General features: G+C 41.9%; 3 protein-coding genes across 3 annotated transcripts; all 3 read left to right on the forward strand.

Moving 5' to 3' along the window:
• caiap (CARD- and ANK-containing Inflammasome Adaptor Protein) lies at positions 1–2259 on the forward strand. The gene has a single exon (XM_061240935.1). The coding sequence runs from the start codon at positions 1–3 to the stop codon at positions 2257–2259; it is 2259 nt and encodes a 752-aa protein (XP_061096919.1).
• A 2056-nt stretch (positions 2260–4315) lies between these two features.
• On the forward strand, positions 4316–10306 carry si:dkey-86e18.1 (uncharacterized protein LOC557342 homolog). Its single transcript, XM_061237283.1, has 5 exons — positions 4316–4447; positions 6738–6778; positions 6884–6958; positions 8944–9133; positions 9490–10306. Exons 1-5 carry the CDS (start codon positions 4381–4383, stop codon positions 9888–9890), a joined length of 774 nt encoding a protein of 257 aa, XP_061093267.1. The 5' UTR covers positions 4316–4380; the 3' UTR covers positions 9891–10306.
• faslg (Fas ligand (TNF superfamily, member 6)) lies at positions 9985–15720 on the forward strand. Its single transcript, XM_061237282.1, has 5 exons — positions 9985–10121; positions 12618–12931; positions 14400–14445; positions 14572–14628; positions 14844–15720. The coding sequence occupies exons 1-5, from the start codon at positions 10010–10012 to the stop codon at positions 15251–15253; spliced, it is 939 nt and encodes a 312-aa protein (XP_061093266.1). The 5' UTR covers positions 9985–10009; the 3' UTR covers positions 15254–15720.
• The last annotated feature ends 952 nt before the right edge of the window (positions 15721–16672 follow it).

Genomic DNA, 16672 nt, shown 5'->3' on the forward strand with positions numbered 1-16672 from the left:
ATGCGTTCAACGGCTGTCTTCACTAATCCTTATGCAATAGAAGTTCTTCAGACAAAGAAGAAGGAATTGGTTGAAGGCATTTTTAATACTGAGGATCTTCTGAACCTTCTCATTAACAAGGGAGTGTTTCCTCCAGAAAAGAAAATGCTTGTGTTCTACAACAGAACACGAGAGGAAAAGAACTCCAGAGTTCTGGATATCCTGGTTTCCCAAGGTGAGCGAGCATGCCGGCTGTTCTTCTATCCTTGTTTGAAACTTGTTGAGCCTGACTTGTACCAGAACATTAAAACATTTTTGGGTGGCATAAATGACAGTGTGCATGATACTCGGAGGCAGCTGATTGGATATCTCCTGGAACGGGACAAGAGGGGCTCACTGGTCCCTAAGAAGAATTTAGATATAGTAATTCCACAAAAAGAAGAAACATTTCCACTCAGCAAGGAAAAACCAATGACCTCATTGGAAGGAAATGTAAGGGCACCTAAGATGGTACAGAAACAATCTGGAGATGTCTTCAATGCAGCTGCAATGGGAAACCTGTCATTATTGGAGAGCCTTTTAAAGGGCAATGATGTCAACCATGTCAGTTCATCCCAGGAGACACTCTTACACATTGCTGCTCAGCATGGTCAAACTTCCATCGTAGAGTTTCTTATCAGTAAAGGAGCCAGACTAGACATAAAGGATGGCCAGGGCTGCACAGCTCTGCACAGGGCAGCAGAAAAAGGCCACACATCTACAGTCCAAGCGCTGGTGCAGGCTGGGGCAGACATCTATGCTATGGACAAAAATGGCAAAATGCCTCTCCACTTGGCGGCAAGGAACAAACATCTTAGCACTGTCAAGGCTGTGGTGAAGGAGGAAATCAGGCACTTCAAACATCATAAAACCTTCCTGCATATGGCTGCTGCAGAAGACGATGCGAACCTGGCTCAGATTCTCCTACAGAGTGGTGCTTCTGTGGACGCTAGGGATAACCAGAAGAAGACTGCTCTGTTTTATGCCATTAGCCACGGCTCTGAAAAAACAGTGAAGGTTCTTCTTGAGGCAGGTGCCAAAGTAGACTCTGTCATTATCGATGCAGCATTTAATCTAAACTGCCAGTCTATATGCAGTCTTCTTCTAGACTACATACAGGGGCTGACCCCAGATAATGTAAAGACTATGCTTTTCAAAGCTGTGCAGAGAAACATGGAGGGGATTGTAGCTGCTTTGATAGAAAATGGTGCGGACGTAAACATGCGCAATGAACTACACTACACACCTCTGCTTCTGGCTGCAGAGCTGGGCAATGTGGAAACTGTCAGGGTACTAGTTGCTAAAAAGGCCAGTTTAGTATCAAAACTGCCAAATAGTAACTCCACCCTCCATCTAGCTGTTCAAAATGGTAGTCTGGAAATAACAAGACTGCTACTGGACAAGGGTCTGGATGCCAATATAGTTGGGCTCAGTGAACGGACACCCTTGCACTTGGCAGCCTTGTACAACAAGCCAGCTCTAGTGGGGGCATTGCTGAATGCAGGGGCTCAGGTGAATGCTGTCACTAAAGAGGGACTGACACCACTTCATGTTGCCAGCCAGCACAACCATAAGGAAACAGTACAGGAGCTATTAAAAGGCAAAGCCAATGTCCATACAAGAGACAAGCATGCCAGGACAGCCTTGCACTATGCTGCTGCTCAAGGAGGTGCTCCTGTGGTGCAGCTCTTGCTTTCTTCTGGGGCTGATTCCAATGCTGCTGACAAGGAGAAGAAGACTCCATTACATATGGGAGCCAAGGAGGGCAAGTCAGAAGTAGTCTCTGCCATGCTGATGCAAAAGGCACAGAGTAGAGCCAAGGACATGGATGGCTGCACACCTCTGCATTATGCAGCTGCCAATGGGTACACAAAAGTAGCAGCGGACCTCCTGTCATCTGTGAAAAATAAAAATGTGGATGACAAGAACGTGTGGCGGAGGACCCCCCTGCACATGGCATCAGAACAGGGCCATGACAGTCTGTCTGAACTCCTCTTGCAAAGTGGGGCCAAGATCAATGCTCTGGATAATAACAAGGACACCCCACTGCACTGTGCCACTCGTTCTGGGCACATTAGCTGTGTCCAGAGACTGGTGAGCTGGGCTAAGGATGAGAAAGCCAACCTGCAGGCCACAAACAATGTGCAGAAAACACCACTGCAAGTGGCTGAGTCCAAGGACACAGAGAACCATCAGCACATTGTCAACCTGCTCAAGAAGAAGATGTTTCTGATCAAATAGCACTGCACCATCCAGCACACTAATTTCAGATTTTCTAAATGCATTATGGCAGCACATGGGATCAGAGCACAAGTAATAGAATTAAAAATGGAACTTTCAGCAAGATTTGCTTTGGACCTCAAAGTTCATATTTAAAGAATTTGGTACATATGTATATACATTATCATACTTGAGACTAGAACATTTATTGATGTAAATTATACAATAGTCTTGAACATCAAGACACTCAGACAATTGTTCTACCATAATTATCTGTTGTAGTGAGTAGAGCCTAATATGTTAGTACAGATTGTTTCTCAGCTCAGTCGTTAATGAAAAATAAATTAGTTTGATGACTTTGACAACACAGTGGTGGCAGCTTTGTGTTTGTTTATCTACCTCAGAGGTGGATCAAGGGTTCCTCCAGTTATGGAGCACCAGTTAATGAAATTAATTAATTATCGTTTAGGACTAAGTTGCCAAAACCTTTCATTTGAGATTGTTTTATTAGTAGAGCACAATCTAGATTGCTTGCTGATGCTGAGGAAACTCAAGGCCTAGTCAACAAAGGCCTGCTGGTATTTATTTCTCAGTGAACTAACATCTTAACCTCAGGTTACCTAGAATCTTCTGTTACAAGTATTAGAGTGAGGAGAGGCTTGTTGTGTTGCACACCACTACAAATGCCCACCCAAAACCCCAAGGTTCATGTGTGCTGGGACCCTATATCCAACTGATCAATCAGTGCCTATTAGTTCAATCTGAATAGAAGGCCATCCTACAACCAGAGCTGTTGCTGACCAACTCTACCATAACATTATATTACATTACATTCATGAGCAACATACAGTTGATTAGACTAAGCAGGAGACCATCCTCTCCTGGAGCAATGCAGGGTTAAGGGCCTTGCTTAAGGGCCCAATGGCTGTGCTGACCTTATTGTGGCTACACTTGGGATTGAACCACCGACCTTGCGTGTCCCAGTCATGTACCTTAACCACTACGCTACAGGCCGCCCTATCACACAAGGGAGTATGAACTCACTCCCCTTCCCCCATGCTGATGTCAGACAGTTCTATTCTGGAATGGGAAAAGGTGAGGGAAACTGGCTTGTGTACACTGCACTGTAATATGAGATTCATAGCTACAAAAAACATAGCATGATTAAGCATTTAAAGGTACAATAGGAAAGAATTTTGTGTTAAAACATTCTTACAAGACCATTGTAAATCCCTTCCTATCATTGAATAAGCCTCATTGACATGTTGACTCACCCTCTGCCTGTGTTTACCGTCCTTAAATTAGGGTTTCAAAATATACAGTTGACTCTGTACCAAAACATTGTATAACAGTACAATTATTGAAGCTCATTGGTAGAAAATTAGTTCTAGTTGCCACAGCCAATTGCGTTTCAACATCAGCGCGTTTTCAGAGAAGGGGGAGAGATAAACAGTGTTGTAGTTTGAAGGTGTGTGTTCCTGCTATTCCTCTCTTGACCGTTAGAAGTCTGAAATTACCTATTGTACCTTTAATAATCAATAATAGTAAGTACTTCACTAAAATATTTCATGTTTCATATATATATAAAACACAAAGTGTTTGAATTCCTGCAATCTGTGTTCCTCCCAATACTGGAAATAAATGTATCCTCCTTTCCTTTGCATTGGGATGCACCCACTGTTTTGCAAAGTTTCCCTTAAAATCTAAAGGGTCAGCTTTGATTAGCTGGAGTTTAAACCTCAGCTATCAGGTACTTCAGTCCCCTAGGCCATTAGCTGTTTCAGTTGTAATGCTTATAATGCAGTTCTGTGGTCTAGGTGGCTTAAACTCCAGCTAAGCAGCAATTAACCTAAAGTGTTCCAATTTTATGTAATAATCGTGTAACAGTATGTGACATTTTGGATGAGCGGGTGGGTCCCAGCAGGGTTTATAAGGCTGTGGTTAATTATCGGGAACAGTATCTGACGCCTGACCTAATCGCCTTCACACTCCAGCACAGTTGGTGGCGGTAATGCACCTTTCGTTTAGTTTTACAGCAGCAATTAAACTGAACGAAGAAGACTTTAACACGTGACAGGTTTCCTTGTTATATGCACACGTGACCGGTTATTGACGTGACAAACGTAGCTGAAGCCAAAAAATATGGCCAGAAACGAAGAGAAGCAACTTGGTAAACTGAACAGGCTGTGGCTTCAGAAAGAGCGAGAAGGTAAATGCGTTATTTGTAGTTTTGCTATGCTCTACCACAAAGAAAATGACGGTAGCTCCCGATTTTACAGGGTGCCGTGGCAGTAAAATGACAGCTTGTGGAACTGTCGGGTGTTACGAGGCATGGTGTATTTAGCTGCATTCGGCATCTCCGGTATTATTGTTTATACAGTAACAGCATGCATTCTACCGTTCACAACTAGCGAAGTAATAATATTACAATAAGTTGCTAGGCAAGCTGTAGTGCATGTAACGGCCAAACACCAGCCATATGAAGCCACCAGCGCATACCATAGCATAATAACCAGAGCTGCAAAACACTCTCTTGGATGCAGGTGTATGTGTCAAAGTCTGCATTGTGTAGAATATTACACCAGCAGGACTAGAGGGTACATTACATGATGCAAACCACTGATAAGCGTGAAGAACAGAAAGGCGAGGTTACAGTTTGCTAAAAAGCACCTAAAGTGTGGAGAAAAAAAGGTAATTCCCACGATCCAAAACATACCACCTCATTTGTGAAACATGGTGGAGGTAGTTATGGCTTGGGCCTGTGTGGCTACCAGTGGAACACACTTGCTTGTCTTTATTGGCAATAGAAGTATAACAATTAATTCTGAAGTCCACTGAAACATTTTATCCAGCTTAAAACCGAATGCCTCCAAACCTATTGGACGGCACTTCATTATGCAACGAGACAATGACCCGACACATACTGCTAGAGGGGTTTTTGAGAGCCTGAATAAATAACCGGATCTGAATTCAGTTGAACATACATTTTACATGCTGAAGAGGAGAATGAAGGCATTGCATGCAGGATATGCAACCACATTATTACTTTATTCTACATTGTTAAATATACTGTCCAATATTTTTTGATTCCCAGAAATGGGGGCAACTATGTATAAATGTTTTAGAATTTCTAAATGGTTAATCTGATATGGATGAAAATATCCTCAAATTAAAGCTGACAGTCTGCACGTTAACCTCATTGTCATTGTATCCTTTCAAACACAAAGTTCTAGAGTACAGGATCAAAATAACCAAAAAGGCTTGGAGCTGATCACTTTTCAGGCAGCCAGCTCAGCTGCTTTTTTCAGCTTCTTCCTTTCAAATGTTCTGTGAACTGAGCGATAAACAAAATTGACCAAAACCTCCACCACAAAACTGGCACTCTGTTATGATCTCCTGGTCTCGGCCCCATACTGTGGGAACGGCACACTTGAAGCGCCTGGGCTGATTAATTAACACAACCCGTGTGTGTGTGCCCTCTCCACCAGTAGGCGGGGTTGAGAAGATTGCTTTCTCATAAATAACTGTCAGTTGTGGTTTCACACCAGTCAGATAGATGGCAGTGCAACACTGAAGGAGACGTGTTGTAACAGGTGACCTTAATCTTGTCTTCAGACACATGCATGACGACAACATTCACTTCAGATGAAGTGTTTTAAGAAATGTTCTCAAAAAAAATAAAGTAGGCAATGGATTGTACACTGTGTACTTTATACTTTACATTGAGCATGTGGTGGCCTGTAGCGTTAAGTGGTGGTTAAGGTAAATGACTGGCACATGCAAGGTCGGTGGTTCTAATCCCAGTGTAGCCACAATAAGATCCGCACAGCCATTGGGCCCTTGAGCAAGGCCCTTAACCCTGCATTGCTCCAGGGGAGGATTGTCTCCTGCTTAGTCTAATCAACTAATCAACAAATCAAGTTTGTGCATGTTTTTTTCAGGAAGTTGCATAAAATCTGTTGAAATTTTATTTTATTTTATTTTAAATTATTTTGTCACCTGTGGCATTTAACCCAAGTGCATGTATGAGAGGAATGTTACCTGAAGCCTGTTTTTGCTATGTCTGTGAGCCAATGGAGCCAATGGAGATTTATGGAGGGGCACAGTTAATTTCAGCTGATTATTTCAACTGCTATTTGTGAAATGACATTACATTACATTAATTTAGCTGACACTTTTATCCAAAGCGAGTTGAGTGGACAATCCCGCCTGGAGGAATGTGGGGTTAAGGGCCTTGCTCAGGGGCCCAACAGCGGCACAGATCTTATCATGGCTACACTAGGGCTGAAACAGCCAACCTTCCGGGTTCCAGTCATGCACCTGAGCCACTAGGCTCCATGGTGCCCAAATTAAGTCTGCATGTGCCTGTTATGCCCTCAGTAAAACTGTACATCAGCCATTCTATGCATTTATTTGTTGATAGATACTTCATCATAATGTGTGACAAAACACTAAGATATGACCATTAAACTACTTTAATATTGTTTAATCATCAACAGAGGGTCGGATCAAAGATGCAAACAAAGCTAGACCCAGATTGGTGAGTTTTCCTATAGATTTAAACATTTTAAAAACCCAATTAAAAACATTTTTTTCATTGAGTGAAAATATCCATTCAGTAACATGTCATGTTCCCCAATTGTAGTCTTCCCTTAATACAGCATCAGCTGTGAAAAAATGGATCCCAGCTATCAAGAATGAAATTGAATACTTCCTCCAGGTATGAAAAAAATGGCAAATGTTGCATAACAAACTGTAAATCTGTGGGAATTACTAGTACAGGCTTGCATGTATGATTGCAATCACCTATTTTGTGGACAATGTGGAATCGCTTGTTCAGCAGTCATTGGTGTGCGCCTGAAGTAACATGCCACCTAGTGGTTGATGAGTTGAAAACAAAACGCACATACAGTCAGGTCCAGAATTATTGGCACACTTGATGAAAATGAGCAAAAAAAAAAAAGGCTGTATAAAATAAACAACGCAGATAATGGGAAAACTATATAATTTTATCCTAATACAATTATTCTCGTTTATTTTCTTTTTATTGAGTAATACTATTTTTTTTATGAAAAATGTAGGTGTCAAAATTATTGGCACCCTTAAAGATTATTTTAAATAAAACCAAACAAAGTTAAATCTGCAGTAAAAGTCTACTTATTTAAGTTAATCTCAGTCTTAACGAACTGTATTGTGGCCTTCCATCACTTCCTGTTTCCCTAGTGTATAAAAATGCCTTTTGCCTTTTTTCCCTTTGTCATCCATCACCATGGGGAAAGTCAAATAACTTTCAAATCAAAAGAGACAGATGGTTGTTGGCCTACACAAGTCAGGTAATGGGTACAAAAAAAATACATAAACGGTTAAACATACCACTAACCACTGTTAATTAACCACTGGCAATAATCAAAAAGTTTCAAACATCTGGAACAGTTGCAACTTGCCAGGAAGAGGACGCAAGTGCATGTTGCCCCCACGCACAGTGAGGAAGATGGTGGGGGAGGTAAAAAAGATCCCAAGGACCACAGTTCAAGAACTGTTCAAGACTTTACCAACTATGACTGGAACAGGGTGCTATAGTCAGATGAGTAATTTTGGTCGATTCCATTGAATCATAAATCAAGTAATTAAAAATATAATATATCTGAGCAATGGTATTATTTGTTTTCTACAGTCTTTTTTGCTCATTTCTTGTTTTGTTGCACAGTGCCGGTTTTATTAAAGGGTATTTTCTTAAATTTTGGTTTCGCCATTTAGAAATGATAACATACAATGGTTCACAAGTGTTTCTGATTTGTCAGGTGTGCTCAATTGCTTCCTTAGTGCAGCTATAAGGCAGCATTCAGTGCTTAGAGTTGATTCTGGGGGACGGTTTGGCATTTTTCAACATAAGTACCAGAGTTGTTTCAATGAAAGCCATTATAAGGCTGAGAAATGAGAAGAGGCTACACTGCAAGATTCAAACCAGTAGTTGGCTGTAAAAACAGGATGGCTAGGTTAAAGTTTGTAAGAAGTACATAAGAGCGTTCACGTTCCCTCATCTGTGAAACGTGGTGGGGGTGTTATGATTTGGACATGTATGACTGCCACAGGTACTGGCTCACTGCTGATAACAGCAGAAGAATGCAGTGTGCAGAAGCATCTTATCAAGCAAACCCATTGGATGGCATATAATGTCAGAGAAACAACTGGCAAATTCTTGACTGCCTACAGTATGCCATTAATCCGATCTGAATCCAAGTGAACATGCGTTTCGTATGCTGAAGAGAAAACAGAAGGCGACTTTCCCCAAAAACAGGCAGGTGTTTAAGATGGCTGCAGTGCAGACCTGGCAGAGTATCACCAGAGAAGATGCTCAGCACCTGATGATTTCAAGTGGTCAAGCAGTCATTGCATGCAAAAAGATTCAAGTGCTAGACATGGCTACTTTCATTTACATAACATTAATATGTTCCAAACATTATGATGACAATGTATAGAAAGTGCTGTCATCTCTAAATAGTCTCTATATAGTGAGAATCAGCATTTTAACCACATGTGATTACAAATCTAAAATTATACAGTACTGTATAATTATACAATAAAATTATTTGTCCCAAATATTTGTGAGCTCACTGTATGAAATAAAAATCTGTACTGTTAGTTGTAAATGATCCATGGAACTGTGCAGCTTGATTCACCTGTGGTTTGCCTTCGTTCTGGCAGCAGTCCCAGCTCTCCCATTACCCTGAGAGGAAGATTGCTGAGTTTCAACAGCACATTGAAGAGCTGGGGGAGGAATACAAACGTCACATCAGGAAACTTCGTTCCCTTGACCCCTCATGCAAGCATCATCCGTGGACACCCCGGGCCTACACGAAAAGGAGGCTGGAGGACTTTGACCCTCAGTGTGCAGGTGAGACGGGAGACGTGTGCAGTGTGTACATTTTATTCAGCGTCCCTGAACATTATCATTACTGTAGACGTAGTGTAACGTGTATCCACAGCACTGAACAGTGTTGCTTCAGAACCCATGCATTAGCATGTACGTCTTTTATGAATATCAACCTTAAGTAATATTCGTTGTCTTCAGTTTCATTTATAATGAAATAATGGTTGGGTTCTGATGCAGATTTGAATTTGAATTAAGTACTGGAAGGGTTTTCAACTATTTAATGTTGCTTCAGTTATTGTTTCAGTTGGTTCAAAACTGGTTTGTAAAGGTTTATTTTATGGCTGTGCCCTTATTTGACCTGAAATTCTTCTCCCTAGCAAAGAGACGCCGCACCTCTGAACCCTGTGACCTGACCGAGCACAGTGGTGACAGTCCGCTGGCCTCTGTGGGACTGCAAAGCCATCTCCCATCAGCCACTGCTGTCAGCTCCAACCCAGACCTGCCCGATGAAGATCGGCCTCTTTCCTTCAACACGGCGAGGATGGCCCTTAAATTAGCAGGGTCCCGAACTGCCCCACAAGGCCTCCATTCAGACACCATGACACGTGTGCTCCTGTCAGGCCTGCCCAACCTCCACACTTCCCCCTTGGCCCAGACAGCACAGGCTCAGGGTGCTCAGGAAGGGACCTCAGGTTCCCCTGACCCCAGCCCTGTTCCTCACAGCACAACACAAGAACTGGGGCTGTGTTGTTACTCTTCCTCTGATGATGACACATAGGGCACAAGCTGGCTGTTGGCCAAGAGAACAATACACATTGCCATAAAGGTCTCAGCAAAGGACTGCTACTGGGTATACAGAGTATCAGGTGTATGCTGTCTTCCTAAGAATTATGAACTATGTTGATTTTAAAAGGATTAGTACTTGTATTCTGTTGGTCATGGGCATGGCAGTGCAACATTGAATACTGCTGTCTCCTTCTCAGGAATGCTTCGTCCTTGACTGAATTCAGTAAGTTTCGTATTTTCCAGAAATGTAATCTCCAACACTCTCCAATACTGTGTATGAATTTAAATTTGCCTGCTCAACATGCGTGATGGCAGAGCTTATGGAGTTGAATACATTAACACTGCGTACAGGTATTAGAAAATTGTTATTCAGTATCCAGTGTTATTAAAAATCATTTTGAATGGGCAGTTGTAATTGTATGCCTGTCCCATTGCTGGAGCAACCAGGACTATCTGAAGTGGGCACATTAGCACGGGGTTGTGAAACATATATTAGGTTATTTTCAATCTACCTGTGGGGCTGTGCACGTGGACCGGACCGGGCAGCTGGAATAGCTAGATGACAGGCATCTAACTGACCAGAGCAGGGCCATAGTTTCAGTTTCGAATGTGGGGAGGACATGGGTGTATCGCGAGTGCACCCGAGGTGTGGGGGCTTTATGTTAAGTCTGTTACAGCCCTCTAAAAGTACATCAAATGCATACATTTCCGTTTTTCACAGTGTCTAGTGGTTATGTGTGTGAACCCCCTTCACGCAATCAGGGTGAAACGTACTGACTCAGAGAGGGAGTGTGACTACAGGCACTTCATTTTTGCAGAATCAGGTTTCTACATGAAGTGCACTGCCAACAGGAAGACCCCGATCCCCACCCAACCCCCAAGCTCAGGCAGCGCTGCTGGCTGACACTTCTCGGAAGTGAGCACTTGCGCAGTCCGGAACTACGTGCATTGATCACCCACTGAAACCAGTGTGACTGCATCTCCTTCCATGGGGTCTCAGCACAAAATGAAACTTATCCCCTTTCTAGTCTTCACCACAGGAGACCGCCTTTCATCATCTCAACTGATTATACTAGGTGGCAGTTGTATAATGGTTGCCTTTTGGACATCATTGCCAGTTTTACATCTCGGTGCATAATTCCTTATGTGAAAGCATAGCCCACTTAAGGGTACATCTCATGCAATGGTATTGGGAAGAATCTTCTAGACGGAGACCATGAATACTCATTTAATCCCCCTAGTTCACTAACCAAGCTGGGAGCAATGCGGGCTCGAAATGCGTAATGGAAGTTATTGAAAAGAGGTTACTTATTGTAATTGTATAATTGTAGATCAAACCACAGGGAGGAATCGAGTCTTAACCTCTTCGAATGCTGGGAAGCTAAGCATGACTCTGAGAATCTTGCCTTTCTGGTAAGCTCAGAAGACCACGGTTATTTTTTTGCAGAGCAAAGTGGTAACATCAAGCAGGATGGTTCAGGGGTAAACCGCGGCAGTCATCCACCCACTGAATCGGAAGCTTTCTCATTTGCGTCCTATTGAGACTGCATGTGATCATGCTGCTTTTTCATGTGGCAGCTCATGCTACCCACTACTGGTATACCTGAAACTCTTAGCGCTACTGAATCACTGTTTACAAACATACATTCTTCACAAACTGACAACCCAAGAGCAAAACTTGTCCATATTGATGAACGTGCCTGGGCTATGTGCAGCTTGGCTTGTCATTTTTTATTTTCTGTTCTATTTGCTTAAATGCACCCAAAAGCTCAAATACTAGCAGCGTGTTTTGTGATTTGTGGTCTTGTTGAATATCCCTTGTAAACATGGTGCTGTCGAAGCACTATGTGCAATTCGTACCGTTTGTGCGATTCATATACATATTTACACAGCATTTATGGAGCAGTATGTCCTGCAGTCAGACCATGCAGGAAATGAATTAAGTCATTTGGGGAATCCTTTCTAGGTCAATTCTCATCTAAACTGAAGCATTTCACATAACCTTGTAGTCATCATTAAGATGAACTATTATCTGGGGTTGGTTTCCCCAAAAGAAGGCCTTTGGACAAGGTGGTGTACCATGTCAAGCTTTGAAATCATGGAATTGATCATTAGGAGTAGACACTCCAGAAAGAAGAAAGTATAACTCCTTCCCTCATATCAAATGCAACATCTGTTTGAGATCTTGCCAGTAGGAAGCCTGAGGTCCCTACCCTTTTTTTGTTTTGAATAGTTTTGTAGCAACGTCTGTTTGCCTCATCAATGAAACTATATTTATTTTGTTTAGTCTTTTAGGTCTATGTAATGTTCTTACTAGAATTTCTTTCATAGAATTCTTCATTTCTAATTTGCAATCACCTGAGGTTCCCCTAGGGAAAAAAAGGTAATCTATTATATTGGAGAAGGTTGCAAAGTATTTAACCTGAGTTGCTTCAATAAATGTCCAATTAACTAAAGTCACTAGCATGACCGTTAAGGCTGGTTGATTACTCATTTTTCCAGTTTGTATTTTAGTAGTGAGTGATTAAAAGGAATGCAAAGGACAGCACAGTTTCCATGAGATCATCTGCATTTACATGGTGGGCAGTGGCTCATAGGAATTCAACACACTCACATCTACCAGAGCTATGCAGAGTTGCCTATTTGAGACTACAGAGGGGCGTGGGGGTGGGGCTTGTGGCTTGTAGACATATGACGCCTTTTTCTGAAATGCTTGCAGGTGCCGTCAAGGAATTAGACCAGTGCACAGAACTGACACTTTGCCAGATCAGTGAGATGAATCTCAGCCCTGGTCACCCCTACCCTCAGGTGTTCCTTGTGGACAGAGATCGGCCACGGCCGCCCCTGATGGACCCGAGCCTTGTGCCCTGCTGGTCTTTCCCACCAGCAGTGGCGAAGAGAAAGAAGAGAGGCTGTGAAGAAGCCTGTGCAGTCACTGTGCTGGTACTCATCCTTTTGCTGGTCCTGGGAGCACTGGGGCTTGGAGCTTTCCGGATACAGAGGCTGCAGACTGAACTGGAGCAACTGAGACAGGTTAGTCTGGGGGAAATGGGGTCATGGTTAGGCATGTGTGGGAAGGATGCAGTTCTTCTGAGACTGGGCTTTTCACCTGTGGTAGTGAGATATTGTCCATCTTGGTGCTCATGATACTCATCTCAGTATTCACTGCCATCGGTCCTGCATCTTCTCCTTGTTCTGAGTATGATGGGCTGTGCATTGTTTCATTGCAGTATATGCAGAATGCAAGGTTTATCCAACAAAGCACACATTGAGGGAGAGTAACACACACTCATTATTAGTCCTGATAAGTGAAGGAAAAAAGGTTCTTCAGATTGAATCTGCACCATTTTCAGAGGTATCCTCACTGATGTTTCCAAATGTTTCTGTGAGGAATAAGGTAAGGAAGTGTTATGTGACAAAAAGATGCAAAAAACATGCTCAAGCAAAACTATCAATATAACCTTAAATGAGCCCAAAACATAAGTATTTAATTTTGAGGTAGAAGGGGAAGTAAATAAAAATCTGACATTTGAGTGCCTGCAAACTGACATTTGAGTGCCTGCAACCCGAGTCCTATCTCAGCTGTGGTCACCTTGCAACAGGAAGTTCCAAAGACTTCAATACAATTTGAATGTGAAACCACAACCACACGCACTTTCTGTACATCTTTAAAAGACTTTAAAAGTCTCAATGTAAACCTCCTTGCATCGCTTTCGGTCGGGATTTATCCTCCTAAGATTCTGCAATTCATTGTTGTGCCATGTCAAAAGTAAAAAGAATCCAATAAAAGGGGACATTCATTAAAATAAATCATATTTTAAGAGAATTGTTTCAATGCAACAGGATTCTTTCACACAAGACACTTACATTATGCCAAAACCTTTTTCTGCCAGGTCTCATGAGGATATAGCCAGTTCCAGAATTATTGCCACCCTTGATATGTTACTGAATGCTTGGCTTTCAAGTGCCTCCATAAATGTTCAATGGTATTGAGGTCAGGTGGATTGTGTAGCACTTTGGTCTTCAATTAGTTCTTGCAAACTTTAATTTGTTTTAAAATGTTCAAAAATCCTAAAACTTTCAGTTTATTTCTAGGATTACATTGGATTTTCAATGTGGTCTCATTTTGGACCCCATTGTAATAAACAATACTAATAATAATCTGTGTTATGTTCAAACATACAAGAAAACCATTCACTTTTATTTCAGTACAATTTCTCTCGTGTTTCAATGGGGTTTTTTTTGTATAAAATCTGAAAACCATCGGTGTCGAGGTTATTGGCACCCCTAACTACCATTGTAAATGAACAAACTATATTGTGTCTTGCCATCACTTCCTGTTTCACTAGGGTATAAGAATGAGGTATCAGGCATGGGAAAAGCTGAAGGACGTTAAAACCTACCTGTCATAGCACTGTAAGGGCTGTATTACAATGTTTTCAATGGCAATTGAGATCAGTCTTCTGATGTGGTATTTAAAGACTCTTCCCTTTCATTTCAGGATATGACTGCGCAACCTGACATCCCCGTAGTGCAAAGGCAAATTGGTGAGTGCTCATTTCATCTCTTCAGTCTTGTGTTTGATGTTATAAATACATGCTCTTATATTAATCAACCTAGAGAGGTGGTATGTAACCCAAATGTTGTGGAGTAACAGTGACGCTCTGCTGCAGGTCATCAAGAGACTGACATGGAGAAGAAAGAGACCAGATTGGCAGCACATCTCACAGGTAAACTTTGCAAGAGTCAGGGACTGCATGCCAGATAACACTGCTGCTCATGAATCCTTAAGGTGCACTATTCTAAGGCTAGTGGAACATGTACCCTTACAGTAACGAAAGTGAGCTTTTGTTTTTTCATTATTATTGTTCTAGTAGTTTGTCAAGGGGCATCACATGCATTAAATTCCAGTCATGCTAATATTCCTGTGTGTGTTGATTTTCAGTTCAGATTGAGAAGGACAAGATCAACAGGCCTCTGCGTTGGGAACCAAGGCATGGCCGCGCCTTCACTAACGGGCTGGCCTACCGGGATGGAGGGATTCAAATTAATAAGACTGGCTTGTACTTTGTGTACTCACGGGTGGAATTCCAGGGCAAGGACTGCTCCCCTAAAGACTCACTCTCCCACGTTGTCTTCAAGAGAGCAGAGGGAACCAGGCCTCTGGTCCTCCTGGAAGGACACCGTGAGGGCTTCTGCAACCCCATCCCGAAAGAAGGCATGTGGTCTTCAAGCAGTTATTTGGGTGCTGTGTTCCATCTCACGCGCCTGGATTGGGTTTTTGTCAATGTGTCCAATCCCACCCTGCTCAGCCACAGTTTTAATGGTAATTACTTTGGACTCTCCATATTGTGAAGAACCGGCATTCAAAACGATCCATTGTATGAGCTCCTGTCAGATATATTAATTTATTCTGTCAGTTATTCATTCAACTATTGTTTGTTAAAATGTTACTTGCTTAGAGCAACTATGCCGTATTTTCTCAGTAATGATTTATTGACAATGTATGGTAAAGTGGGAGTAAAATGTTTAATTTTGAATTCATTTATAGGATTTGACTCTTACTGTTAATATTTGGACCTCAACACTAATGTACTGCTGAGATGCATGAAATACAGCCCACATATTTATTATTTAGTAATGATTTAATCCTGGTGACGCCAGCTTTAGATATGATTGTACAGTTTGTTCTTCTGAACAAAAAAAAATATATGTATCCATATTTTCATAACAAAGGGTGATATTTTGATGTTTGATGTTTGAATGTTCTAATTTATACTATTCTCATTCAATTAAAAGAAAACTAAAAACATTTTTTTTAATTCCAATGATTTTGCATCAAATCCTTTTTCAGAGGAGAACAACTGTAATGGTGTCTGTCTTGATTGTATCCGAAGTGTATTTTGGAAAAGTTTCACAGGATGATGCAATGGTCCAGGAAGAGAAAAATATAAGCTGCCATCAGGTTTACATCTTTGTCTTTGACTTTATTTAACTTTTGACTTTAAAATTAAACGTGGGTAGCTGTATTACAAAAGATTACTATAGCATGGCCCATTGAAATGTCATCTGAAAATCACCAGACCAACAGTCCAAAGCTGCTGTCACTGTGCATTACTTGCCCTTATGTGCTGCAGGCATATGCACATGTAGCAGTTTCTCTGCCCTACAGCAGCAAAGCCTGCAACAAGTGGCCTGCTGAGGTGATAGAAGCACAGTCTGCCGGCACTCTGTGTTCCGTTGCTGCTTCCTTCCTGTGCTAAAATTACTAGGGCAGTGGTGGGGGCTGCTCAGTGCAGTCGCAGGTCTGCGGCTGAACCAGGACCCTTACTTTTACATTTTCACCTCCATTTCTCCTCTCACTGGACAAAGCTCAAACTAAGTGAATTGACCACGTGGAAATTTAGCCCCCAACATTCACTACCACCCTCAAAGACTAGTGTTTTCTGCGGGTGGAAATTCACTGCCTTCAACTGATCAACATAATTTCCTAATCTACAGATTCGGCTTGAGATATACTATCTGCGGAGGAGTTGTTAATTTTATAGTTGTCTGCTGTACGTTTTTCCACTAGTTGGCACTGTGGGTTGGTGACTTAAAAATACTAATTTGCATGTCACTGCTTTGCTTGTAGAGAATAATTAGATTAATTTTGTTAAATAGGAGAGGTATTGTTTTGTCAGGCAAATTAAAGGTCAATATAAATGTTCCCTCCTCAGCGAGTTCAGACAGCACAGCGAATCCACTTGTATAGCATTAATAACACATTTCTGA

Source organism: Conger conger, chromosome 4, assembly GCF_963514075.1.
Source record: "Conger conger chromosome 4, fConCon1.1, whole genome shotgun sequence".
Lineage (NCBI taxonomy): Eukaryota > Metazoa > Chordata > Actinopteri > Anguilliformes > Congridae > Conger > Conger conger.

Excerpts from the sequence above, each read along its gene's own strand:
- faslg (XM_061237282.1), top strand. The coding sequence starts at position 10,010 with ATGTTGATTTTAAAAGGATTAGTACTTGTATTCTGTTGGTCATGGGCA. Across the intron at positions 10,122-12,617 it reads TTCGTCCTTGACTGAATTCA|GTGCCGTCAAGGAATTAGAC; the intron begins GTAAGTTTCGTA and ends AAATGCTTGCAG. Across the intron at positions 14,446-14,571 it reads CGTAGTGCAAAGGCAAATTG|GTCATCAAGAGACTGACATG; the intron begins GTGAGTGCTCAT and ends GCTCTGCTGCAG.
- si:dkey-86e18.1 (XM_061237283.1), top strand. The coding sequence starts at position 4,381 with ATGGCCAGAAACGAAGAGAAGCAACTTGGTAAACTGAACAGGCTGTGG. Across the intron at positions 4,448-6,737 it reads GCTTCAGAAAGAGCGAGAAG|AGGGTCGGATCAAAGATGCA; the intron begins GTAAATGCGTTA and ends AATCATCAACAG. Across the intron at positions 6,779-6,883 it reads ACAAAGCTAGACCCAGATTG|TCTTCCCTTAATACAGCATC; the intron begins GTGAGTTTTCCT and ends CCCCAATTGTAG.
- caiap (XM_061240935.1), top strand. The coding sequence starts at position 1 with ATGCGTTCAACGGCTGTCTTCACTAATCCTTATGCAATAGAAGTTCTT.